At 40.8% G+C, this 27,856-nt stretch overlaps 1 protein-coding gene across 11 annotated transcripts in view; it reads left to right on the plus strand.

Annotated features, from left to right (window-relative positions):
- GPHN (gephyrin) overlaps positions 1–27,856 on the plus strand; it is a 1,934,090-nt gene that overhangs the window by 1,491,880 nt on the left and 414,354 nt on the right. The window contains exon 11 of one of the 11 annotated variants that reach the window (XM_078659529.1): positions 6,621–6,677. The exons of the other annotated variants lie outside the window; for them this stretch is intronic. Within the exon in view, the coding sequence (XP_078515655.1) occupies positions 6,621–6,677 (57 nt within the window). The remainder of the gene's footprint in view (positions 1–6,620; positions 6,678–27,856) is intronic. 11 annotated transcript variants of the gene reach the window in all.

Below are 27,856 nucleotides of genomic sequence, written 5' to 3' on the forward strand. Positions count from 1 at the left end.
AGAACTTTAGGCAATGTTCTTTTGGACCACAGTAAGTAGAATTTCTTTGTCCTTTATCATCTAAAGATAGTTTCTCTAAAACCTATTGGGCTTTGCCGCAATACGTTGCCTTTTGTTGTAAGAAGGACACTACTTAATAAAGGCAGTTATCTTAGTTAGAAGTCTTTTACCATGACCACTGTATTATGTTGTATTATAGTTGTATTTATTTATTGCTTACTACCCCAACGATACATTGAAGTTCTTTATGGCAGGCAGCATGCCACTGTGTAACCCAAGTTAGTGGTTAATCCAGTGGTTATTGTTATATATGGTTGGTTATTACGTTATACCTGTGCTCTCACGGAACTCTTAGGAGCATATCCTACAGCTTATTGTGGTGATCAAGTGAATAAGAGTTAAGTGTGATTATTAGTGAAAGTTCTTTCAAATGGAAAAAAGAATAAGTATAGTGTTTGACAGAAAGGAGGTGCTACACAGAAGGAGAGCTTGTGATTTCTGATCATACATAATGGGATGAATAGATAGGCTGAAAATGGGTATTTATTCTTAGACTGCAGTCTGAAGACTGCCGAGAATGGTTACACAGAAGACACATTTGGAATTTGTGAAGAGACGTATGGTTAGTTTGCTGAAGTTTAGTATGCTTAGAGGCATTAGGCAAGCAGAGAGTAGGCTTTAAGGAGAGGATGACTCAATAGAAAGAAAGGATATGCAATAATCACTAGCTATGAGTCCAGGTTAATTTTCGTGCAGGGTTATAGAAACAATGTGGTGTAGGATTTCGACATAGGATGCAATCTAAGGATGTAAAAGATAGATTGAAAGGTTACATGTTTTTTCCTGTGGGCCGGAGACCTATGTTGATACCTCTTTGGGAGGTTTGTTCAGCTGTTTGTTGGTCTTGATACATTCTTTGCATTTTTAGGTTACATAGATATTAAAGATCGTTTTTTAATGTGGTTTTGCCAAATAGCTGGTCCTTTAGGTTTGTCTATTAAGATTTGGAGGAGTGGACCACCTGATGCATTTGTAATGAATCAATCTGTTATGTAACCGTTTGGGATGGACGTGTGAGTGGCCTGCATTTAGGGAGTCTGGTTCCCCCTGAAATTAGTAAGGGGTTTTATGTGAAGGGATTCTTCTGATTTGGTTCTTACTTGATCTTTTGGAATAATTCTGTTTATTATGGTTAGCCACCTGAGAAATCAGTTGTCATACACAGCTTTTGCCTACAACCAACAGGCCAGCAGCATAATGTAATAGCAAACAAACAGCACAAACAAACTTTCATCCCCATAAAACAGCCCCCGACTCCCTTCACTCCTGTGTAGGGTAATACACAACAAATCACCTGCTATCTAGCAATCCATCCAGGGCTCATGCACAAATAGGTCTTGAGCTATGCGCCTTTTTCCCTGTTGTCGGTGGACGATTCAGTGGGTGAAGGCGGGATCAAATGTAGAAGATTTGGATAGTACGGGCAAGTCAACTCATAGAATTCAGTAGAGAGAATATTAATAAGGGAAACCACAGTTCTTGGTAGGTATCTTTCTTAGACTCTGTTGCAAGGGACAGCTTTTCCATTCCCAAGATGTACCTCAATTTATGCAGCCAAGTCGTATACTCAGGAGGTTAGTCGGAGCACCATAGGGAAAGCATAGCCTGCTGAGCAATGGCTAGGGTCATTTACTGACCCTTATCGACTTTAGCGGGTATGTCACAGGGTTAGAATGCCCAAGTATGGTGTATGCAGGGAACCTCAGAGATGTGTGTTAAAAGCTTTATCTGTATTTGACCTAGGAGGGTACTCAAGGGTAGGCAGAGAGGCCAGAAATCGAGATCAAGCTGATTTTCAGGTGGATCATGTTGGGAATAGCCAGTTCTTAATCATTGTACTGAACTCTAAGTGATTCTCCATGGCTCTGATCTTTGCAAGTAGAGAATTCCATAGTTCTGCAGCTGAAATAGCTAAAGTTGTGCCAGCAATGTGGCTGCCTTCTGTATGCTGGAATTATTCAACACAATGTCAGTCTGGAATGTAAATTCTTGGGTTGGGAGTGTTTGTTGATTTTTGGTTTAATGTACTTGGGTTCTTTGTAGTGTATTGCTTTGTGTGATGAACAGTCACTTGAAAGATGATCTTTGTACAGATGAGAACCACTTTAGCACCTTCAGGGCTATAAAGATGCAGGTTTGTGTATATTTTCATTAGAAGTGATCTTGCTTGCTGAGGTTTAGATTCTTTGTAGCCTTTTGATAGTTAAGAGTGGAATTCTGTGGTATAATCCTTTAGCATAATTATGTTTGGTGAAGATAAGTAATGTTGCCTGTACCTTTTAAGGAAATCCAAGCCGTGGAAAGATGTGTTTAAGTGCTTTCATTGTGTGGAACGTTTATTGAGAAAGCCTATCCACTTCAATATTCATGGAAAGTGTAGAGTCATAGATGATTAGAAAATGCCTTACTCCTTTGTTATTTTTGGCAGAGGCCCCAGTTCACCTGACCAGAAAATAGAGGAGCATAATCTTTCCATTATCCGCAGGTCAATATTTCAGTTTTCCAAATAATTAGCTAGAGGAGATTTCATATCACCTATTGATCTTCGGCTACGATAGTGGTGTTGAGTTTTAATGTTTATGGGAAATTTTCCAATTTGAATATTATGCTTATGATCTGCATAGTTGTAGCTGATGACTTCGAACAGGTGATGCATTTTATTAGTGTGTTCATGTACGTGTTAAAAAAATAGGCCTGAGATGATGGATATTTGTGAAACTCCTGTTTTATACACCAGAGAATTAATGCGAATTGGGACATGCGAATAAAGGAGCACCTGTTAGGATAAGAGGAAACCTAATTGAGAATGATGCCATCTATACTCACTTCTTTCAGACTGAGAAAGGTCCAGGAGTTGTAATACAGTTACATAATTTCTGTAAATTGTTTTCTTGGGACTTCCCAAATTGTGATTAGTGCTGATTTTTTCCCTCTTCCAGGTTAGAATCCTGTTTGCCATTCTGAGAGTAGTTGGTTTTCTTCTGTAAATTCCAAATTCTATCCAAAGGCTGTTCTCTCTATTTGCTGAGGATAGGTACTTTGAAGATTAGTCTGTAGCTGTTGGGGTCTTGACCCTCCAAGTTCTTGCTAAGTATTCAGTGTCTATCTTCTTCAGTATGTCTGGGAAAGTTTGCGTGTTTAAGGAGTTATTGATAACATTTCTAACTGAGACACGTAGATGTTGATTGAAGGATCTTTTATAAAATTTGTGGTGGGCAGGGATCTGATGGGCTGCTGGCTTTGCTGCTATATTCTAACAGGTCTTCAAATTCTGAGATTGTCATTTCTTGGAAGGATGCTATAGATGGATATGGTTTATCTGATATGATTTTTTTGGGGAGAGGTTGCTTCTCTTAACTGGTCAGTATTCAGTGTGTTATGTTTACATAATGTGTTGCTATTTTTTTTCACACATTTTGTTGATTTGGGATAAAGGTCAGCCAGCTCTCTGGACTTCGAAATTCTGATAGAACTTTTATGGAGCTCTTTGGCTGGACATTTGACATTGTTGCTACTGCTTAAATAGTGGATTTCTTTCCACCTTTGTGTATGTTTTGTGCATTCTGTTTGTAAACCTATTTGTTTTGCGGGTTCTTGAACTGGAGATATATGCATTAAAGTGCTGAGATTTGGCCTTTTATTTTTTACAACTCTTCATTCATCCAAGTGTCCGCCTTCCTCGTTTAACCTTTTTGTGGTTAGTATGTCAAAGGCTGAGTTCATCCATTCATAGAATTTTTCTACTAAGTCTATTGTTTCATGTTGAGTATTTATTAATAGCCCCAATTGCAGCTACAGTATTTTAGTTTGTTCCACTGCCTGTAACTTGTAGTTGGATTTAGTGAATATTTTATTTGGGATCTTGAAAGAGAATGTGTCAATCTGTCCACATAACAGGAGAATTTTGTTGAACAGCGATTAGTTTTGGGCTAGATAAAGTTTCTTAAAATATATGTTTTGCTAAGTGGAGTCGTCCGCAGATGTACGGTTTGTATGTTGTGTGTTCAGTCCCAATACAGTTGTATTTGGTTGATGCTATTTGGTTATTTAGGTCACCAAGTATACATATATTTACAGTTTAGAGTTTAATTGTGATGTTTATAGCTACACAACACAGTATAGTAATTGTACTAAATGAATTGTGTTTCCCTTTGTAAAAAGGGGAACCAGGAACAACATGTTTCATTAATAAAGGCTGCCAGCCATGAATTTTAATTTATTGTCGTACAGGTGATTACTTTCAAAGAAATAAAGTTTAGCACGACCTTACGAACAGCCCTTTAACTTGGAGACATGGTCAGTTCCATTCTGAAAACTGATTCAGTTTACCATCTAGCTAATTCCAATCAGAGTATCTCTTCCCATTATGGCTTGTTACATACAACTGATGTGCCTTCTAGGTTATCTAAGCACCCTATTGCATTTTCTATTAAATCATAACTCATGCAGTTTTTGTGGTAGTAGATATATCATGATGTAAAGGACCATATTCTGTTATGTGGCTGGTGGTGGTTTTCCTTTTGCCTCCTCCCCATTTCTTTAGATATGAACCTTTATGACCAGAGATGAGAAACTGCTGCCTTCTGGACAATTCAGTATCTTCCTCATTAAAAATGGAGGACCTCAGCATCCAGATCACTTTGGAATTTGAATTATTTACCTGGATATTTTAGCTTTCTTGCTGCTGCGGATGAGAGGGTAACTCATTGTCCAAAGCCTTAAGCTTCATTGTCAAAGAGGATATGTCAGACATTGGAATTGGACATCAAGGTATTAAACCGAAATTCTTTAATTTGGAAGAAAATGTTTGTGGAAGTTTTTGCATTATATGTCTGCATCTGTCACGCAGAATTATGGAGGTTTAGAAGCAACAAAATGTCAAGAATCGTCGATATTGCCTATGAAGAGACTGTGATGCATCATATTAGAACTGATTATGAAGCAGAAAACACTTTGTTTTTTATCATGCTTAATTTTTAAAAGGTTAGAAAGACTTGCTGATATTTGTATCAAGGAACCATCTAATCTGGCTCTCCTAAAGTAATATTTAACTCGAATGAGAGAACCTCTTGTAGATTTTGAGCTTGTTTGTATTCATAACACTAGAAATTCAGAATCTTTAATTAATATTTTATGTTATTTTCTTTAGGAGTAATAGAACTACTAGATGTGCGTATTCTGTAACAGTATACGAGATTTGCAATTCAGTGTTCTGGTTCATTGCTATGTCTTCTTACCATAAATTAAAGGCAATGCCTCCTCTGCCTTCATGTGACCGATCTAATATCTTGTGAAATATTCTTTACACCGTTTCCTTCTGTAAATATTTGCCAGCCTTCTTGGAGATTGAATGTTATTTTAGAGAGCAATTAAGCCCTCTGTAGATGCATTTCCTTGCTATGACTAAAATGTTCCCAAGACAGAAGGTTTAGCAAGCTATAGGTTTCTAAAACTGATCGTTATATTCTAGCTTGTAACGTGTCATGGCCTACAACCTAATTTTTCTTCTTATGGTGTTTATATCTTTAGCGATTTGTGGTAAAATCAAAAGGGGTGGGGGCAGGTGGGTAATATTTGGTCCTTATACCAAATATTTTAAAATTGTTTACATACTTTATCCCTTAATTTCAACTCAAAATCTTGTACGGAGTCTCAATATTTTTCACCACAGGAAAGATTTTTGTTTTATGAAAAGATCCTGATCACAATTTCTTAAACAATAGCTAAATACCAAACTACTATTTTTCTCATTGAAAGCCAAATATATCAGAATATTTGAAACCGTGCCCCTGGCGACAAGAAAGAGCCTTTAGAGGGAGACAAATATAGTTCGATGTTCTGTGTAATACCAATGCGCAGAGTTGAAAACATTCTTGACAAGTACCTTCTGTTACTTTTATTGGATATATCCATATTGTATATTTGCAATGCTGCAGCATGATCTTCCTTGTACACCTTTTCTGCACACAGATTAGGTAGAAAAGGCTGATCGAATTTGTTTTTAGACTTGATCAACTGCTTCACCACTCTATGATGTTCTGATTTTAGGATTTTTCAGAATTGTCACTCTCATAATTAAGCAGAATTTACTCACCTTGGACAGTATATTTACATATTTTGATCTTCGTTCTCCCATATCTGTCATTGATGGAGGTTAAAGGACTGGAAGGATAACCTCAACCATTACCCAATGCTGCCCAGACCAATGTGTTGAAGGGAGAAGGTTTAAAAATATTAGGATTCAGTTTATAAAATAATACTCTTCGATGTAATAATATAGGTCAGTAAATGCTCTTTACTCTAGGCTTAATTGTGAATGTGTGCTTTGATGCGATGAGGCTGTTCGTTTCATGTAATATTAAAGCAGGTTGGCATTCATCTCTAGCGAGTGTGGATTTAAAAGTAATGTACACATATATGAGAGAAATAAATATTTTTGCATGCATTTCTCAATGATGTGGTCAATTCAGAATTTGTTGTTTAGGTTTCACCTCTTTTTTTATTCTTCTGTCCTGTTTTTTACCCATTCCTTTCCCCCTCCTACCTTACCTCCACTGTAGCAAATTAGACGACCGGATGAATGCAAAGGAGTTTCTAATAGAGTTGGATCCTTCAAAGTAAATATGTTTATATATTTTTGTTTGCAAGAATGCAGATCCCTTTTCTTTTAACTTCATTTTCCGTTTTCATTTGTTATCCCCTTTTTCTATTCAATAGATTTAAAACTAGTCGCCTTTAATAAAGTTTTGGACACATGTAGAGGAGAGCACTGGGGCACTTGAATCATACTTAAATGTCACACAAATGAAGACATAAGTCACCTTTCACAGGCTCTAATTTGGAGCCATATTGATGGGGATAACCTAATTGTTGGCCCTGACTTAGTCAAAAGTGTCTGGTAGGGTAGACCTAGAGAGCTGATAGATTTGATGAGGCTCATAATGCAGTCATTAGGCCTCTGCGTGATCACTCTGGTTGTTTTGCATGTGGCAAAGATTGAGCTTGAGGCAGTATTCTGTTAATGCTAGTGCAAAACAGGGTCTTTAGATCATTGAATAGTACATAATTGTTGTTAAAAAGGGCTCCCCATTGAGGCGACTGAACCAGCCATTTATTTGTTGAAATTGCAAGCGTAAATAGTGTAAATGGACTGATTAGGTAAATAGGAGTACCTTTTAAAGAAGCTGCCCCGTGAATGAATGCTGAATATAGAGCCCGTGCAGATAACAACACTGACAACTGAAAAGGTGATAAGCGGATGGCATTTTAATATGCCTGATAGGCCATATTTCTATAAATGTAAGCATCATCTCCTATTAGTTTAAAAGGGTGCCTAGGGATGGAGTCTCCATCTGATAAGTAGCTGTGAGTTAGAGGGGCTGCCTTGTTACAGGTGAAATGCTAATATAGAGAAACATTAAATTAGAACTTTGAAAACCGTATCATCATGTGTAATAAATGCTGTTTTCTGACGCTACCAGACAGCATACATTGTTTTTTCTAATGTTCTACTTCAGCAAAATGTTTTGCATTGATTTGGGGGAAAATCTCTGCACAACCACTGCTTCCAGCACTTGGAACTCCTTCTGTCTCTTCACTAACTGCTCATCTATAATGCTTCTGTAACATGTCATACCTCTTTTCATCTCCAGCAAACATCATTCTGATGTGGTCTTAACACAGTGTGGGCACTATGCAAACACTGAATATATAAATAAATATTTCCTTTAAAATTATTTAATCACTTAAAAAGGCAGGTTGATGTGGTCTAGAATGGGCCATCAACATATGTTTTGTAGCATACATTGGAGGTGCACACAGCCCTACTATTTCCTGGATTGAAGCATTATCTTCACTTCAGAGCATTAGCATCAATGTGCTTAGCCATTGTAGTCTTTACTATGACTAACCCAAACTCCACGCAACCATGTTGGGAGGTAGAAATGAAGAGAAGTGAAACCATGTTGTAGGTGAGGACAATCCCAGTCGTATAGCACTGGACTGCCTTATATGTCATATGTTTTGTAGAATTAACAATAATTTACATTGAAAGGGAAATTAATGTATTCTGATCAAAACATGTCGGTTGGTGAAAAACACTAGATTGATACAAAATAAATGTTTCTAAAAACAAGACATCTGGGTTGACAGCTGGAAAACTGTGAACACTATAAGCAAGAGTCTAAAATTAAGTAATGCACAGAACTGAGAAATTGTTGTGTTAAGTGACAAACAGTAAAACAAGGCATGATTTCAAGTACATTTTGAGAAACATTTCACCAAAGTTGTATGCGGGAAAGCTGTGTTAGCTATGAATGATTTTGTGTAATCTTTATTGTTGAGGAATTCCTACTACATCAAAGACTTTTTCATATATGTTGGATTAATTTGAGTTCGATTATGATGAGAAGAGGTTGGGAGGAGCATGCAAGCATATTTTTTTGTTTCTGCCCCTAATAAAATAAATCATAAAAATTAAAATAGTTAAACTCAAACAGTACATTAGTCCAGTGATATTTACCATATAATTCATAGATCTATATTATTTTAGAAACTTACTCTTTACATATTGACCAAGCCTCATAATTATCTTTGAGAAAAGAGATTTGGGAGCTGTGCTCAAGGTTTCTTGGTATCTGTGAGAATCTGACTTTTTCTTATATATATATATATATATATATATATATATATATATATATATATATATATATATATATATATATATATATATATATATATATATATATATATATATATATAGTTTTTTTTAACTGTAAGGAGTGTTGGGTGATTAGTATTTGCACTGAAAAAGAGCCAAATAAGGATAGGCCTGTCCGAAATTTTAATGACACTTTTGTAATTTGTGAAATTTTGGGTATTCCGATTACTACTCAAAATTCCTGAAATTACACCTTTACCCTGCATTGGGTAAATATGTTTCTGTTTGCAGCAACATTATAGAGTGGGAGCACAGGAAGAACGTGAATAGCCAGAACCTGAGCTGCTGCTGTTAGTGACAATTTTGTTTTTTGCTGCTATTTTTTTATTATTCAAAAATGGATGCACGGTCGAATTTCACGCGAATATATAGCGCTAAATGGCAGATTGGCATCTTTTTACGTTCGCATAATTTCTTGTCATTTTGCATAATTGCTCTTAAGCAAATTATGTGGATTTCACACTGCTAATAATGGAAGCTTTGGAACATTATATATCCCCCCACCCCCATCCCCCAAGTGCTTTGTATGCATGTATCCTACAAGTTTGTCTTACTTTGTTTTAAAGAATTGGGGAGGGAGGGAACGCTGGAACAAAACGGGCCGTGCACCTAATTCCACCCCCCAGGACACACTCCCTGTTCTATTTTGTCAGGCTCAACTTGCTCATAGTTTCAGCTCTCTTTTGTTTTCTTGCTATATTTGCACTGTGTAAATACCATTACATAGTTGCCTACATACAGACATAAAGGAAACTGGTTCTCCAGACCTTTTATTCTTTTAGACTTCCACTGAGACACAATTGAGTACATTTTAATGATGGATTGTTTGAGATGTACTAATGGTAAAATGGGCAGAGCCGAGCTGCCGGGACCTGGGGTGAGCCCGATTTATGCTTTTCACGTTTTGAAATGGGCCAATCACTAATAGTTCAGGGTTTATTCAGTGGACCAGGAGGTGTCAGGCTTGTAAGAGAGTGTCACTTCATACTGCTTTTCTATAACACCCTACGGTGTTGCCGTGTCTTGATGATCATAGAACACAATGCAAGAGACTATAATATAAACAAAATGCCTCTCTGGCTTCACCTTCTTTGGCTTTCTGTGAATACCAAAAATACAACTCTAGGGACTGTCGTTCTTGGGCATTGCCCTACATCCATTCAGCTTCGACTGATGCATAACCTGGTGCAGAACTACAAAAGCGAAAGCTCTACTTGTACCTGCTACATCTTCAAATCCCTCAGTCGGATCTATTAAATGTCATCGAGGATTGGTTGCTTCTATTTTTAAAGGCTGTTCTGTCTTCTGTCACCACCTGAGCTCTGCCAGCATTGATGTTTTGAAGATCACTCTCTCTACCTGAACAGAGGGGGGTATGTTCACCCCCTGTAGTACTCTCCAGTCTTTTGATGAGGACCTGAGGGAGGACTTAAATGTTACGGAACAGCATCCTTTGCAAATATTCAAGGGTCGGCATCTTCTTCACCGGGGGGAGGAAGCATAATCAGAGAGGAAAACAACATACAGACATGTTATCAAAGGGTTTAAGTAATGACTTACCCAGTGTAGAGTGTAAACTGTAACTAGGCTCCAAGCACACCTGTATTCCCACCCAAGAAAGAGGGAATTACCCTGCAGCACTGGTAAGGAAGAGAAGGGATCATGTGAGAAGGGAAACCCAACATATGGTAAAAAGTAAATCAATGGAAGTTAAAGGATTGAGGAACAAGAAGTGGAAAAAGAGCAAAAGTGATGACACAAATAGGCCGAGAGTGGCCTGGAGTGTAAGCTAATATGTTTAACAACCACTGTTGCTTACGCACTTGGTAAGGCTTTATAGTTACTCTCCCTCTAGTGAACCAGGCTGGTTAATTGCTACTGCGGGTACTAGAGTGGTTGGTGCAGCTCAGCTGACCTGTCTTCCCCTGTAAAGATATGCCCTTTCTATTAGCAAGTGTTCTCCAATTCCCTGTTCTCGACCCGCTCATGTCTTGTGACTTGACAGCTTCCACGAGTCACTGTTTTAGGACAATCTCAAACGTGCAAACTTTGTAGCATATTTATTGATTCATGGTGATAGGTAAAATAAATAAACAGTTTATCAAAATGATAAACCGAAAGAAAATTAAGCATTTTGTAACCTTCAGCCACCTAGATAGTTCATAGAGATCTGAGTAATGATCAAAGATGTTCCTTCCAAAGTTTGTGAACTGTGCTGGGTTACACTTAGCAAACGTGTTTAGCCATAGAAGTGGCTGTAAGCTAGCATTATTTGATTTGATATGCTCTAGTGTTTCACTTGTTCCCAGTGTCCTTTTTTCAGACATACAGGGTATCGGTCCTTTTTACTAAATGTACATGCTCATTTTTACATAAGAGGGTGCAACATGGTAGGACTTAATCCCAGTCGTAATACCTTTCTGGGTGGAGATGGCAATATCCTACTCATACTGCAATGTTCAGTGAACACATGTTTATGTTTGATTATAAAGGTCAGTTGCTTTTTAATGTAGTATTTTCACTGTCTGATAGGAAATTGTAAAATTGTTCACATTTTCCCTGGTCTGAGAATAATAGTTTGCAAATGATTGATAAAACTTGAATATATTTGAGGGAAAAGGATAGAAATGAGTGTGCAAATTGTTTAGCAAAAAAGACGTATTCGTCTTATGCCAACGGAGCACACAGTTTAAATCTGCTGAAAAAGCCTTATGCGTTTAAGGGTCAGATGGTAGTAGGAAGAGGAAGAAGTCCAGGTGGATAAGACCATAGTAATTAGTAAACCTGAAGAAAAGGAGATAATTATACCATGAGTTATTGTGTAACAAAATTCTCTTTGTAGTAAGTTATCTTAAGACTGTTGATAGAAGCATTAGATGGTGGCAAAAATCTTTTTTTTATTGCATGTGCTAACGAACACTTCTATCTATCTTGTGATTGTAATAAAATTAGCTTTGCATAAAATTGGCTGTCAATTGGTTCACATCAAGATACCTAAGAGTTCTTGATTAAACAAAACATTCCCAAGATTTGCCCATCTCACACAGAAAATCGTATTTGTAGAAGGCAGGAAGACCGAAGGTGGACCTTCCTTGCACCCAGCAACAACACAAAGGTTTCAAAGAGCAAACATGACAACATGGAGGAGGAAGGTGAAAATTCAAGTTGACTGCCATGTTTGATGCAACCTTTCAGGGTTCTCTTTTGCCCAGAATCCTATTCTTGAACAGAATTTTTTGTTGGAGTTCGAAATTCTAGTTTTAACCTGTGTGAACTGCACATTTACAGTATTGCAGTGACTTCGCGGGGCAGCAACTTTAAAATGTAGTCCTTTATGAAACAAACATCAGATCTGAACATGAGCTTCCATCCCCCATGTAAAGTCTGTTTGAAATAAAAAGTACTTACTGGCGTAGATTTTTATTTGTAGTCGGTATGGTGACTCTAAATGTTTTGTACAACTAGCCTTTGGACTTATTGTTCTCATGTAGATATTGAGTCGAAGAGTGAGGGCAACTTGAGGGGTTCCAGGTCGTCCAGCTGCCCACTGCCTCTTAACTAGGAGGTAAAATAAATAGTTGAGTAAGTGAAACAAATTCCCCGTGTCTGCTTCACCAGAGTCGTTTTAGGACGCCATTTTTTATTTGATTTTCTGTTCTGCCATCATTAAGAACCTCTTCTTTTTGTTTGCCAGCCGAGCACTTTCCTTCTCGCCTTTCCTGCTTTCTCCTCACCCTCAAGCCGCCATTACCCCTGGGCCTACGGCTCAGTCTGTTTCTGCTGCACAGGAGCTCTCTTGAAGTCATGTAATGTTTCTGAACCCAAGGAAACTGGATAATTATACCACGTGTGAAGCACGCCGATGTCACTTGGGTGGTGGTAGGTCGCTAGTCACGTGCCTCAATTCGGTCCTGTCTGCTTTTTTGTGGACTTATTTTCATGCATAGTGGATTTATCTACGTCCAAATTTTCCTGTATGCATATATTGCAATGCAAGTTTGTCAGTGGTGAAAAGAGGCCTTCATTTTATGTCTTGTGTGTGTATAATTATCTTGTTTCCGCTTCTTAATTTTGTGAACGTATGTTTCATTGGTGCCTTTATTAACTTAATTTGTGTGGAAAACACTCTTTTAACTAATGAAATGCGTTGCTATTTATTAGAAGTAGACCCTCAGTTACCAAAAGCTATTTATTAAAGTATGTACCTGCTTTGTTTGTGGGGGTAGGTCATAAAACAACCGAAGGAAAGATTACTGTATAGATGCAGCAGGAAGCTTGGACAGGTGTAAAAGACACATGTGTACAGTCGAGGATATCTCAATGCGCATGTTCTTTGTAGCTTTTTCTCAGTTATCAATTGAAATTGCTGCTACATTATTCTGCTTGTTGCCTTCCAAATTCATTTGTGTTTGCTGTTTTTGAGCATGTAAATGGAAGCTGTGCAAGTAGCAATGATGGCCTTGTTAAAGTATGCCCGGATAATGGAAGTGTGCAATGTGCCATGCTCTTTACAAGAAACAGAAGCAAAACAGGTTGTGTCTTTTTCAATCCATTTTCTAATGTTTACATGTAGCTCCATCGAAAGCTGGAGGAGCTCAGAGATCACCTAGAAGGCAGTGCGAAAGGATACTCTCTCCGAGTAAATGTACGAATTCACTCGGTGATTTTCGATTTTTCTTGAAACCTGCAGACTGACAGCATCAAATCTGACTGATTTGTTCTTTCAACATCATTTCTGTCTCTCACCCCTACCCTCTTTTCTCTTCCTCATTGTTGATCTCTTCTTTTCCTTCTCTTCCTCCCTCAGAATCTCTTAATTCACATCTGCCTCCCATCTTTCCAACCTCTCAGTACCTCACAGATTCAACTCGTCTCCTCTTTTTACTTTCCGTTCTGTGTGTTCCCTGCTCCCTTCCTTCGCTACTCCTGCCCTCCACCACTAACTTCCACCACATGTCCTCTCTCCAGGTACTTCCCCCTCTTCTTTTTTACTCTCTGCTCCCGAACTAACCACCTCTATCTTATGTCTTTCTTCTCCTTTCTCTTGTTCTTAACTCTCCTCTCTCCCCTTCCACTCACCTCTGCTTTTCTCTCGTTTCTGTCCTATTTCTCTCATTTTCTACCAATCTCTCTACCCCTCTTTCTTACATCTTTTCCAACCTGACGCTCCACCTCCATTTTTACTTCTGTCTTGTTTGTTTTGTCTCTTCGCTATGTCTTGTATTTTCTCATTCTTACATGCATGATTTTCTTGAAGATTTAGGCACCTTATTAAAAAGTAAGCCCTTCCTTAATTAATATTTTCTATTGAAACCTTTGGTCTCCGATTGAAAATGTTGGGTTGCCACTGGTTATGGGCCTAGATCAGATGCAAAAAAATCCCTTTTCAAAATCAAAAATGAAACTGTATCTAATTCTTGACAAGTTAGATTGACAGCAGGACAAGAGGCTAAGGAGCAACAGTTTTGACTGCCCATGTTAAAGTGCCAAATTCATAGTACTGCTCCCCAGGTGGAGCGGTAACAGGAATAGTTACTAGATTTAAGAAACGCATATGCTGACAAAACACGGACATAAATTAGAGTAGGCTTTGCTCCTTTCTTTTGAGTAGGCATGCCAATTGACAGGCTATTCTTGCCTGCCTTAGTTAGTCATTTAATTTTTTTTGAATATTTCAGCTTGCCATTCAAGGCAGTAAAAGTTGAAGTAAGGCAGTGTGTTTCTGTGTGTGAGAAATCAAGCTTCAAATTTACCAGTCGTGTCCATTGCTTTACCATTTTTTCCCCCATGATCCTAGGAGAAAGCAACAGAATAACGGTTTAATAAGACTGAGTGCCCCCTTTGACTCAAGACTAAAACCCAATACCCTTTCCTGGCGAGAGCGGGTTAGGTTTCAGCATGCTGCAAATCTGTGATGTCCCTGAATCACATGAGGCGAAAAGGCCAAAGTAATAAAGATGTAAAGCCCACAAATACTGTTAAGCGACTCTTGCTTGAAAAATTCTGTTCCACTTCTGTGCACGAGAAGGCTGTTCTAGGACAGAAGACAGGGATGTCGTGAATATACAATTCATGCAATAAAAGGTTTCTGGCCTCAGAATTGCCTTTGCCTCGACTCTACATCCCTTTCTCACTTGCCAATATTTGATTAGGTGACTGTTTCTTACCTGGAATAGATCATGGCGCAAAAGTGAAGATTGCCCTCCCGCTGCCTCTGGACCCAGGAAAGCACAAACATATTACTTTGTTGCTGCATCATGTTCTTAGTCATCGGCTTCTAAAGCCATCTCACATTTGCAGATTAACCCCTAAAGAATGCCCATCGATCCCTTGGGAGAGGGAGTATTTAAGAGTCCATGTGAATCAGTAGTCTATGTATGTATGTATGTAATGTATTAGAGGTACATAGCTGGGATGCAATGGAGTATGGAGCTCATCCATCAAGCCCGATGTTGGTCATATATAGCACTGGTGTTGGTCATATAATGTTTTGAGGTCTCGCGCCTAGCGTTACACTGCGCAGCGTGAGTCCTTTTGACAGGGTTTCAGAAATGGGCCCTGGAATTGCACACGCTCGTGTGTGTGTTTTTACTTCTGTGGCCTGCTATTGGCCTTTCCCTTTGTGTTTTTTTTTTAAATAGCACACAATAGGCCAGAGGCGGGGGCATAGTTCCGCCCCTGGCCTATTGGTGTCTATTACACGCATTTCCTGCCATATGGTTTCAATTATCGTGCCCAGACACAGGCGCGATAATTGAAAGCATATGGGCGCCAGCGCACCACTCGCGGATTTGTTTTTTTCCAAACGTGATCGGTTTCGCGATCAGGCTTTGAGACAGCAGAGCTCTATTCACTTTATACATTAATCAGTGCAGCATTTCTCCGGTGGAAAGCAGGAAAACATCGGACAGTGAAGTTGCAGAACACCTGCTGCATTCATGGCCGGAAGCGGAGCTTTTCGTTGCACGGTTTGTGACCCTTTGCCATGAAAGGACGCAGCATGTAAACAGAGGGACTGCTGCGCAGTGAGAAAATAGGCAGAGTGGATCAAACCAACGTCAGCATGTTCAGGGCGACGCTACAGTTACTGGGACTGATTTATATTCAGCGCTCACTGAAACGTCGAAACTGTGATAAAGTGATTTTCCCCAGTACAGCGGGATTTCGTTCCAGCAGAACCAGACAATCGCATCAAAGTCCCCCGCTCACACTCTGCTATGTGGGAGCTTGCATGATCAAGTTTAAAAGGAAGCAGCCATAAACACAAAAACTCGATGAACAAGAAAAAGCTTTTATATTTAATGGAGACATGCAACCGAGAAGTGCGTTTACCTTAACAAGCTGGAGGAGAGACAGCACGCTTCCACCTCTCCCTGTTTCGCAAACTTTTGCTTTTTCAGTGCGGGCCGGCTTTGAGGGGCGTCTGGCAGTGTAACGCAGAGGTCTGGTCACAGGAATCTCAAAGCTTTAAGTTAGGAGCCCTGTTGAGTGAGCCTTCGGTTCCTCCGCTCTCACAGTCGGGCTCTCTGGCGCCCCTGCTGCTACCATGTCAGTATAACTTCTTGGAGATCTCGGTTCCTTCTCTTGCTTGCGGGCAGATGTACAGAAAGCAGCGCCGGGCGCGCGTTTGATTTTGAGGCTCTTAAACAGATGTGCTAAAGAAGGCATTTACATGATTAGGAACAGTAGGAAAATAACTACAGCACTAAGATAATTATAGAACTAGCTATATCTAATGAACTTTGTAACCGCCCTGTGCTTGAACCAGCCTAGGGGGTAAATCAAACAGAAGTTTATGTTTTCAGAAGGCTCTGAAGTCACAAAGAACGTTTCACAGTTGTGGAACAGAAACCCTCTTAGCATCAGGTCAATGCTTACAGTAATGCATTATTTAATTCTGACGTGGTAACGCTCTCGGACGCCATCTGCAAGGTTCTTAATTCTAATGGTGTAATGACAAATACTTTTTTATTGTTATGTTTTCTAATATATAGTGCTAGGAGGTTCGGGCAGCACTGCTTCACAAACCGGTCTGTTTTGAAAACGAAGTCAATTACAGCTTTGGCCAAGGTGCTACGTGCTCTCATTGAGTAATACAATCCACAATATGCTGACTCCACACACATTATGTAAAACTGCTAACAATAGGGTGCTTCGGGGATTATTTTAGCCTAGTGTGAATCACAGCAGGAATCTGCTGCCTGCTGCAGATCCCAGCTCACCAGTCACTAGTGATGCCTCCTGGATCTAGCCTTGAACTCCGGGTGGTTTTCAGGCGCGGTTTAAAGCTCAGGTGATTCCATTTGTCTCGTGGGACTGGTTGTTAGTATCCAATGGTACCTATCAGTTTCATTTACTATTTATTTTTCATCGATAGAACTAAGTTTTTTTTTTACAGTCGAGCCCATATAGACCAGTGCCTCGGAACACACTCCTCTCACTTGAATCCAGTAGAAACCATTTACAACTGGCCAGTTGGTAATTGCACAAGACGTTCGGTGGTGTTTTTTGTGTTAATAACTCCGCATTGCTGTCTGGTGGTTTAAGTGCGAGCAACATCCCCAGAGTTCAGCACGTTAAGCGAAGCCATTACATTTAGTATTAGAGGCAGGATTGTACTGATCACAGTGACTAGTTATCACTGGCTTGAGTGCGCAGTACTATGATGGCACACACCCTGGTAGCATGAATCCCCTCGGTGTACAGTTCCATATCGACGGACACAGTCGAGGCACTTTCAGAGCACCCGACCACGTGGGTCCTCCCCCATGGACTGTACACCTTGAGAGCACAGTGCCGTGCTGGCGCGCACTGTCAGTCTAGGCGCTTTAAGCTGACAGCCTCCAGGGCCTGGCCTGTACCCAAGGCTGGGGGCGGCTGCCCTCCCTCCTCGGGGAGGGGGGGGGGGGGGGAAGGCGTGCTGGCAGCTCATTCCTCATTGAGGAATATTAATACCCTCCCAGCGCCGCGAGGGAACGCTCTCAGCACATTAATAATACCACAGTGACGCCTCTGTGGCGAGGGGTGGCCCTGTCCTCCATCTTTGGCCCAGCCTCCATGCCCAAGCTCCTAGTCCTGAAGCGGGCTCCCCCGATCCTACACCCGGGGGCGCGTCTCCGCCTCGATGGGGTGACCAGCTTTACTCTGGAGTTGGGCACCAGTGGAACCTGTCGGATGTGCTGGCGCTCCCCCTTGGGGTCAGACGGGGCCTTTCTTTCCCTATCCATCGCATGGGCAGGCCACCTTTTTTTCCTGTTACTCATTACCCCTGTATTCCGAATTGGAAACCTCGAAATCCTAATTTTTATCCTGGGCAAATCTGTCACCAGGTATTATGGGAAAAGCATACGTCGGTGTGAAATTTGTACTCATCTTGTAATGCTGATGAGGGGGAAAATGCTGTTTCGTTCTACAACTGCGTTAGCAGCTGGTTTAAAGGAAAACAATATCTTGTGAATGAACGAGGAGTGTCTGGGGTAAGATTCACGAATCTGGGCGCACAGAGGGAGGGGAGTGTGTTGTAGCTGCGGCAGTTGTTGCAGGTTTATTTACTTATTTATTTTATGCGTTTTTATACAGCGCAGACTTTACCCGAAGGTCACAGAGCGCTTCACAATAGAATCAGCAACGTTACATCAGGAGAAAATTACAAGTGGGCATGTTACAAAAGAAAACGTTATGTTACATGAGGAAAAAGTGACAATTGTGCATGTAACAAAAGCAAACAGGATACAAGCAGAGGTAGCAAACGATACCTTACAAGAGGAACAAGCATTTGCATTGAAAAACACTGGCCAAGCTGTTAAAAACCGGCCTCCGTGCCAACCCTATTTGTGAGATATTCACACGCCTTCAGCCTCAACTTCCAAGCTCACTTTCATGCATCATCGTAAGCAACCACCCTCAACCTAAACTCACTTAGACACCTGAGGCACCTCATTTCAGAGAATGAACTATACAGATGTCATATGGTGGATGAAAAAACTACAGACACACAATGTTGAAAAAGGCAAATACTCCTAGAGAATAACAGATGAGGTAAAATGTAAACAGGTATTAGGCAAAAGGTTTGCGTAAAGTATGCAGCAAGAAAAGTCTAATTATGTGTCATAATAAAGCACATTCCGTGGCAGTAATAAATTGTAATCTTATTTTTAACATGAATCAATTCAGCCTGGGCAAAACGTTTCACCCATTAGTACTATTTTAACAGCTGAATATAGCATTTAGCAGCTAAAAGGTGACACATTATCCTTTGCATTGCACCATGTTCATTGTGTTCAAGGTTGAATCACCTGAATTGTCTCCTTGTACCACATGACCGCACTATCTATTAAGCCTGTTCTGTACCTCTGACACACTCTAGGCCTTACTTAGAGTGTGGCGGAGCGTGCCATCCACCAAAAAATGGTAGATGCCCTATCAGCGGAGTTTAGAGTGCTTTCGGCACCAATGCCCTCATAACATGGCGGACAGGGCTTCTGCTACTTTTTGGAGGATGTTCCATATCTGCTCTAATCTGGATAAGGTCATTTGTCTTCACTGGCCCATTGGAACATATGTAGATGCACAGAGTGTAAGATATACACACATATGTACATCATCATATCAAAGTCTGAACTGGGTAATAGTGTCCCGCTCCCCTCAACAATTGTAATAAATAGCATATAACACTCTATGCATCTACATCAATTGTTCATGCCTTGCCAATTGATGATCTGTGTTAGTTATAAATACAGGAGCTTAAGCAGATCCAGTACACGCACAACAATAGTTCACTGATGCTTTATTCACAGATGTAAAATCTTTAGTTGATTACTGCCATGATAACTTAAGGGGGGTAGGAATTATCCTTCTCAACCAATGTGAGTATGAATTCATCAACCAAAGAACCATCAATTCTGTATTAGAGATTGTTTAATTACAAACATTAGTTAATCATCAAATAATATTTCAAATTAGTTGTAGAGCTTAAAAAGAGATCCCACAGCGCTAAAAAAACATAATAAAATGTATCTGTGCAGACAACAAATATCTTTAGTGTCCAAATGTGCTGGTCTAATTGCCTAAGATGGCGACAGCGTTTCAGTCCCTGATAGTATGCAGGGGTCATCATCAGAACATTAACAAGCATTTGCAATGCAATAGGTCTCGCATTATTAAAGTTTGAGCTATCAGTGTTGCATTATATAGCAATGGGTCTCGCATTTGTAAAAGTTTAAGCTATTGGCATTGTTCATGACAATGCCTTTTTTATCTATTTTATAAAACAAACACATAAATGAATGCCGTTATCATTTACAATGCCAATAGCTTGTGTTGCATTATTATTAGCAATGCCAACTGCTCACACTTTTATAATGCGAGACCTATTGCATTGCAAATGCTTGTTTAACTTGGTATTTGGCTTGAGAATGGTTTTGGCTCAACTGCCTATGATCTTGGGACCTGCAGATCACCTCCAGTTGATTTATTTTGTAACACGACCGTGTGGGCAAGAGGGTAGAAAGACACAGGTTCGACAGCCACTGAAACAGCAGGACATGTTTGTTTGGATTGGCATCAAAGGTGAAGACTCAAACAGCACCCAAACGTAGACCTAAAAGGCCGGTTTTATCGCAGGCTGGTGAATGCATCATTGAAACAATCATGGGTGTCCAGTCACTGTAAATTTGAGTGAAAACTTAGTGTCTCCAAAATTGGTAGCGCAAGACATGTAGTAGTACCACAGGTCTTAGTAGCCATTTGCTTGTTAATGAGGCTTTATAGTGTTGTCACCCCTTCTTAGAGCCCCTGCATCAATATTCTGCCTATTGCTGGAAGAATTAGCCCCCCCCTCCACGAAATGTGTCTCTAGTTGCGCCTCTGCTTACACTTTGGTACAGCTGAGACCACCCGTTCAACTCCTAATCCTAACCCTAAAGGATAGTGACTGGGTCAAAAACAAACACTTAGCAAAGGCAGTAGCAGTAGGTGTGACATTATTTTGCCAGACTTTTGGTTCTTTAACACTTTTTTCATGACTTTTGCAAAACGTTATACATGGGGAAACAGCCTGGCCCTCATCATTTAAAAAAACGCTTTAACAAAAGTATTTTTTTCTCTAAAAAAACACACACATTGCCGTAATAGTTCCTGACACTTTAGGGAACTACTTTGTGTGTGGATGTGCTCCTAGTGCAAGGGCGAATGCATCACTAGAAGTGTTATTAGCCAATTGCTGAAGTAAGCTGACCCATTACCACTTGCTGTAGGGTGTAGAAGAAAAATGTTAATGGGTATTATTGAGCTGCAGAAAAAGCACATTAGAAGCTTATAGCAGTTTGACCTAGCTTGCTCAAACTCTGGTTAAATCATTGTCTTAGCAGCCAAACTTAGAGTCACGGTTTTGCTGAGCTCTCAGTACATCGGTTGTAAAATTTCATAAGATTCACAGCAGCCACAGTTTGCTGGTGTCTCTCATGTGTTGATCTGGTAACAGCCCTGACTGAGTGGAACACAAGTAGCGCTTTCTGTTCCGTAACATCTCAATACTGTGGTTAATGGAGTGTTAGCAATTATTTTGATTTAGTTTTCTCTCTTAACATTTGTATTAGTATGTTCTATTTTCCTAGTTACTTTGAACAAGCAAGTACCATGTTACATCACAATATTATGTTGATTTTCCCGGTGGGGTACTTGCTTGATATGCCTCCAAACTCCTGCCACAAGTTCCTAATAAAGCCAGGAGTCAGGGTTATTGAGCAAATGGGATGCAGTTAGTCTTTGGTGAATAAATTCATCTAAACTCCGAAATCACCCTTATTTTGGGGTGAATATTAGTTAATTTAGCCAGCTGAATCTTTTGAATGTTCAGAGCTCTTAGTTCGCAGCAGAGGGAACAGTCTATTGTTAAGCCGTACAAGCAGTACCCTGTTGTATAAATAGAAAACAAAAATGTATATATGTATGTATGATATATATATATGTATGTATGGATGGTTCGTTTCAGCCACCACCCATTCAAAAGATATTTCTTGTTTTGCTTATAACTTTGGATCCCATATGTGAACCTGCACCAAATGTGGTCCATGCAACTGTGATACAGCATTCCAAATTTCTTGCAGTCCCGTATAGGGGCAGAAAAGTCAGGCTCAAAAACTGGGGGACTTCCCATAGGAAATTTTTCTTTCAGTTGCAGAAAAGCCATTGATCGAAGGTGTGCCAAACTTGAAAGCAGGCTTGCCATGGTGTGGTGAAATCCGCCTTCTCATGGTTTGGTGTAAATGTGTTCAATAATTTTTGAGATATTAGCATTTGAAAATGATCTGATGGACTTCAAATTGTTAACTTTTGCATATCATGGCAGTTTAAGACACTTTTTTCAAAATCATGATTTCTGTCAATCCTGTTTGAATTTTTTAACAATCGTGAGTGGCCGATGAAGGAGATGAAAAGTGATTTTTTTCTACCTTGTTGAAAATTGCAATTTGGCCCAAATTTGCCATTTTTGCACTGTGGAAAACACATTTCTATAGTAAGGGGGCACATTAGAAGTGCCGAGTCCTAGAGTAGCGCTGTAAGAGAACTCAGAAGCTTGAAAAGTGGGGAAAAACTATTGTTTCAGAATTTCCTATGGTAAAAGTGTGATTTTCATGAAACTCTCTATCTTGCAGATGGCATTTTGTATTGATTTTAAACGCAGTTTTATCCAAACAATCACAATTTTCATGAAAATCAAACTTTTAAGCTAACAAAAAATGATTGAAAGAAAATCAGTTAGGATGCACAAGCTGACGCCCAAAACTGTACAAACTGTGCATAAGTGGCCTCTGCTGGACTTGTGCCAAAGGCTGTGCGTGTATGGGTTGGTCGCCCACAGCGAGTTGAGGACAGGGCATGGTCGAAAGCCAGGTCCTGCGACCAACCTCTTCTCATATGCCACAGAGGTTGGGTGTTCAGGGAGGCTTAAAGGCAAGCCCTGGCTTGTGGTCAACCCTCAGTGCACACAGCCATAGACAATGGAACCCTACCAGGTAGATGTGGCATATCAAAAGATACTCTAGAAATGTATTGAAAAAAGTAGCTGTGATTAGTTATGTTTCAGCGTATACATACCTAAGAAAAAGCCCAGAAATTCACCTTTTGTTGTATGCAACACACACAATAATGCACACCCCACCATACTCAATACACCACAGTGTCAATGGCACAGGAAAAAGACAGTCTACCAGGAGTCAAACATGACATGCTTTGTGTGTGTTGCACGCAATAACAGAGGAATTTCAGGTTTTGTTTGCGTTAGCTGAACTAAACGTGAACTGTATTTCGATTATATATTGAGGAATTTAAGTTTCAAATGTATTTACATATCACACCGCAAAGGATCCGTGGAGCTGAGAGATCTCATGATCTGATTGGCTATCACCACATCAACAAAGATGTGGCGGCAACCATTTTAGGAATCAGGGAGTCAGTCCCCTGTCCTGAGAAAATATGTTAACCTCTCCACCCCCTTCCCACTCCCCCACCCCAGGCCTGGGGGAGCCAGAAGATTTTTATTTTTAAATCAAATCTGCGGATTCACACCTATGAGGGGAAAAAAGGGCAGGCCTCTCCCCTTTTCAAAAGTTTACTCTCCCTTTTATCTGCAAAGGCCCAGGGGCTCAGTGGGATTTTGTTTTTTGTGGTGGGGTGTACGGTCGCACTCTGTGCCTTCTAGAGTCCCCAAGGGGCCCCGCACCCAGGGGCGATTTGTTCATTTATTGGAGGGTGGCATGCGGCCTACCTTCCCTAGCCTTACAAAGGCCCCAGGACACCCAACCCCCACAATCCATGTGTTAGTTTAGGGGAGGGGTCGTGTCACTTTCCTGTATGTGCAACAGTTCAGCCCTAGCAAGCCTAACCCCAGGGCTTCCGGCTGCAGCAGGAGCTGTAATGCTCTCGCCGGGCGGGAGCAAACATTTGGTTTTTTTTTCCAGTCCGCAAGAGCAGACAGGGAAAAGTGCTTGCTCCCCCACAGGAGCAGAGTGACAATCTGCTCCTGCAGAGCGGGAACATACTTGTAGCTAGCCCCTGCCATCACCCAGGAAGGCTGCTGGCCTGGAAGCAGGTTAGGGACTGCGGGGTAACCTGGGGCTTTGCCTGTGGCCCCAACATACATGATATATGTGGGTGCCCCAGTTGGGCCATGGGCCACCCACCAAAAAGAAAAGTGTTCTTCTCTCGCCAGCACCCACTATGGGTACTCCCCCTGTGAGCTCCAACAAAAAAAAGGTGTGGTTGTTCTAGGTGGGACCAGGACACCCCCAAAAAATATATATGAAAAAGAGTAATAAAGGCTCTGCCAGAGCTGCTCATCTATTATTCATTGCTCCACGAAGGAGCACCCCATAGTGCCCATTGTGGGATAACTCAAATACATTCTGATGCATAGTGGCACCCAAATTTGGGCATGGGCTTTACCAGCATTTGTTTTATGTGTTGTGTGCGGCTGCAGGGAGTCATAACATGACCCTGGAAACATTGATCATTTTCTTAGCTTTCCCAAAGCTGTAGCTTTAGTTCTTCAGCTTGGGAATGCAGGGACTACTTGTGGTTAGTCTTATGGCTGCATTGTGTGACTTGACAAGTGTCAAAGAAAGACTCTAATACTTCTTTAATATGGTTTTGACTACAAATTCTTTATTTAAATGTTTTATGGGTGTGTGAGTGGCTGTATGGTTGTATGGCTGTGTGACTGGGTGTGTTTGTGTAGGGAGTGTGAGTGGTTTTCTGGGTCTTTGAGTGGGTGTGTGAGTGGCTGTTTGTGTGTGTGTGTGTGTGTGGTGCTTGGGTGTGTAAATGTTGGTGGTGTTCTCTAAATGGTGTGTGTGAGTGGCTGTGCCAGTGGTTTTGCTGTATGGGTATGTAAATGACTTAAGTGACTGAGTGGGTGTGTGAGTGATTGTATGGGTGTGTGAGTAGTTGTGTGGGGGTATGAAAGTGTGTGTGAGTGGGTGCAATTTATTTTATTGTGGTCCGGATCTCTGGATATACACAGAGTTTTGGGGCAATTTCTTCCCCATGAGGGGTCCCTCATAGTCCCCTCTGTCAAGGTACCTTTACCATGACCCCTTGTATCCTATTTCTATTTTATTCGCCCCCCCTACCCCAGGCAAACCATGACCCGATTGACAAAATGGCGGCAGGTTGTGGCCAGCCAATTGCGGTATTGCTATTGTTGGCGTGTGGATCTGTGGTTCCACCCTTGTGGATCTGCGTCTCTAATATACATAAACCTTTATCTTTTTAATAACTTCAAAACTACTGAATAGATTTACACCATTTTACAATAAGCACTCCTTCTAGACCGAGATCTATCTTTCTGCCAAATTTGGGGTTAATTCCGTTCATCGATTCCGGCTGTAGTCCTGTTTAAAATCCCTATGGGAAATTGCATTGGGAAAACACGTTTTGGCATCCCCCCTCCCTTTTTCTCGAACCCTACTTGACGGATCACCTCAAACGTTCCAGACAGCTGCTGAAGTGACTGTCATACTTGTATTAGAAATTTCATGAAGATTACTTTTTGTGATTTGGTGTAAATCCATTCAGTAGTTTTTGTGAAATTAAGGTTACAAAATAATTTTATATCTGGACGTTTGGGTCTGCAAGAGTCTCGCCACAATCCAACGAGAGCACAAATTCGAAAATAGAGTTTTCTGATTGGTCATAAGGCCAGGTTTTCTTGTGACCCTTTCATGCTTTTGGAAGAGCAAGAGACTCAAGCGAGAGCTCCGATTGGCTAGCTGTTGGAGGTTTATGAAATGACAGTCATTACTCTTTACTATGAAAAATTGCAGGTGTTTTGGGAATGAAGTTAAAAAGCTGTATAAAAAGTGAGCAGAAAGTTATCCTGTCCCCCTCGATTTTGACAGGAGGTCTCTATGGTATAAGTACTGTCATAAAGGTAAATATATATTGTTTTAAAAAACATTTTACAATCTTGCAGGATCGTGAATTGTAAAAAGGACTTGGTGAGTTCTCAATACACTCTACTAGGAGAAATGCATATTGTGCCTCCTGTTATTGAGAGAAAGTGTGTAAGACATAAGTATTGTGATGAGTAGAAGGTTAATTCTTTTTTAAATAAATGTTACGAATTCACGAGAAAAAAACTAGGTGATGTTTGGATACACTCTGTTATGCACACTTGTTACTGTCGGAAGGAGTCTTACTGGGGATAGTGTTTATCAGAGTCTAATATTTATGCCCATTGGCTTAGAAAGATTTCTGAGTAGAAAGTTAAGACTCTCCCCCACACCCTAAAATGCACATCCGGCATACAATAGAGGGGTATCAGTGGAGAGGCAAGTGTATCTGCACACACTACTACGGACACTCATAATCTTTGAGAGAGTTCTCTGCAGAGGGGCCAGCCCCTCAATAAACCCTACTATGCACAGCTAATGTCCTGGAGAGAGGACTGAAAGGGGAGGCCAGTCCCTTCCCACATGCTACTATGCACACCCGTCATCCAAGCGAGGGGTCTGTGGAGAGGCCAGTCCATCTATTCACTATAAACAACCGTCATCCGAGAGAGAGGTCTCAAAGGAGAGGCATGTACCTCCCCACACTGTTTAATGCACATCCATCATCAAAGAGAGGGGTTTCAGTGGAGTCGGCCTTTCCTCCATACATTATGCACACCGTCATCTTAGAGATAGATGTCATAAGAGAGGCCAGTCTTTTCTCACATCATTTTATGGACACCCGTCGTCTAAGAGAGGGGTCTCAGCGGAGAGGCTAGTCCCTCCTCACTCACTACTACGCATGCTTATCACACTGTGAAGGGGTGTTTGTAAAGAGGTTACATCCTTATACTCAAGTACGTACACCTGACGCTGTGGGAAAAACTCCTAGCAGAGAGGCCAGTTTCCCATACACCCTATTATGCACACCTGTTATCCTAGAGAAAGGTCTTAGTGGAGGGGTCAGTACCTCTCAACACTCTACTATGCACTCCTGTCATTCCAGTGAGAGGTCTCCATGGAGAGATCAGTCCCTCCACACACCCTACTACGAACACCTGTCAGCCCAGAGAGTAGCCTCAGTGTACAGGTAGCCTCTTCCTTGCCCTACTATGCATACCTGTAATTCCAATGATAGGTCCCAGCAGAGAGGCCAGTCCCTCCATACACCCTACTATGCACATGTGTTAGCCCAGACAGATGTCTCAGCAGAGAGGCCAGCCTCCCTCCACACCCTACTATGGACACCCGTCATGCAAGAGAGGGGTCTTAGCAGAGAGGCTAGTTTCTCCCCTCATCCTACTAAGCACACCTGTCCTTGCAGAGAGAGAGGTATCACCGGAGAGGCCAGTCCCCCTCCAAACCCTACTATGCAGACCACTGATCCAAGAGATTGGTTTTAGTGGAGAGGCTAGTCCATACACACATACTGCTACTCATCCGTCATCCGAGAGAGAGGTCTTAAAGGAGGCCACAGTCCCTCACCACACCCTACTATCCACACCCGTCGTCCAAGAGAGGGGTCTCAGCGGAGAGCCTAGTCCCTCCTCACACACTACTACACAGGGTATTCACCCTGTGGAGGGGTGTTAGTGGAGAGGTTTATGTATGGTAATAAAATATCCCTTATAGTAGTCGGATATTATGACTGTTTGCTTTACCATATATTGTTTCTATATGTTTCCGTATCCCTGGGCTCTCCTCCCCCTTTGTTCTGTATCCCACCTGATACTACTGTAAAGCGCTCTGATACCCTTGAGGGTCTGGTTCGCGCTCTATAAAACACTAAATAAATAAAAATACATAAATATGACTTTACTTTACAAAAAAGTAATGTTATAGTTGTAATAACATCTGTTTACATTTTTTTTAAACTTAGAAAGAATTTGTCAATGATAACAGTAACATTTTGAACTAAACAAACACAGAAATTCACCAGATCTGTTTAGCAGCAGTCGAGTTGGATATTGAAAAAACTGTATGTGTTTGTTGGTGAGTCTAACTGGGGAGCAGCAGAACTCTGTTCATTTAATGGGTTTGTGAGATGATTGAAGATACTGTACACCTAATTGGTCAAGGCATGGGG

The sequence above is a fragment of the Lissotriton helveticus genome, chromosome 9 (assembly GCF_964261635.1).
Source record: "Lissotriton helveticus chromosome 9, aLisHel1.1, whole genome shotgun sequence".
Classification (NCBI taxonomy): Eukaryota; Metazoa; Chordata; class Amphibia; order Caudata; family Salamandridae; genus Lissotriton; species Lissotriton helveticus.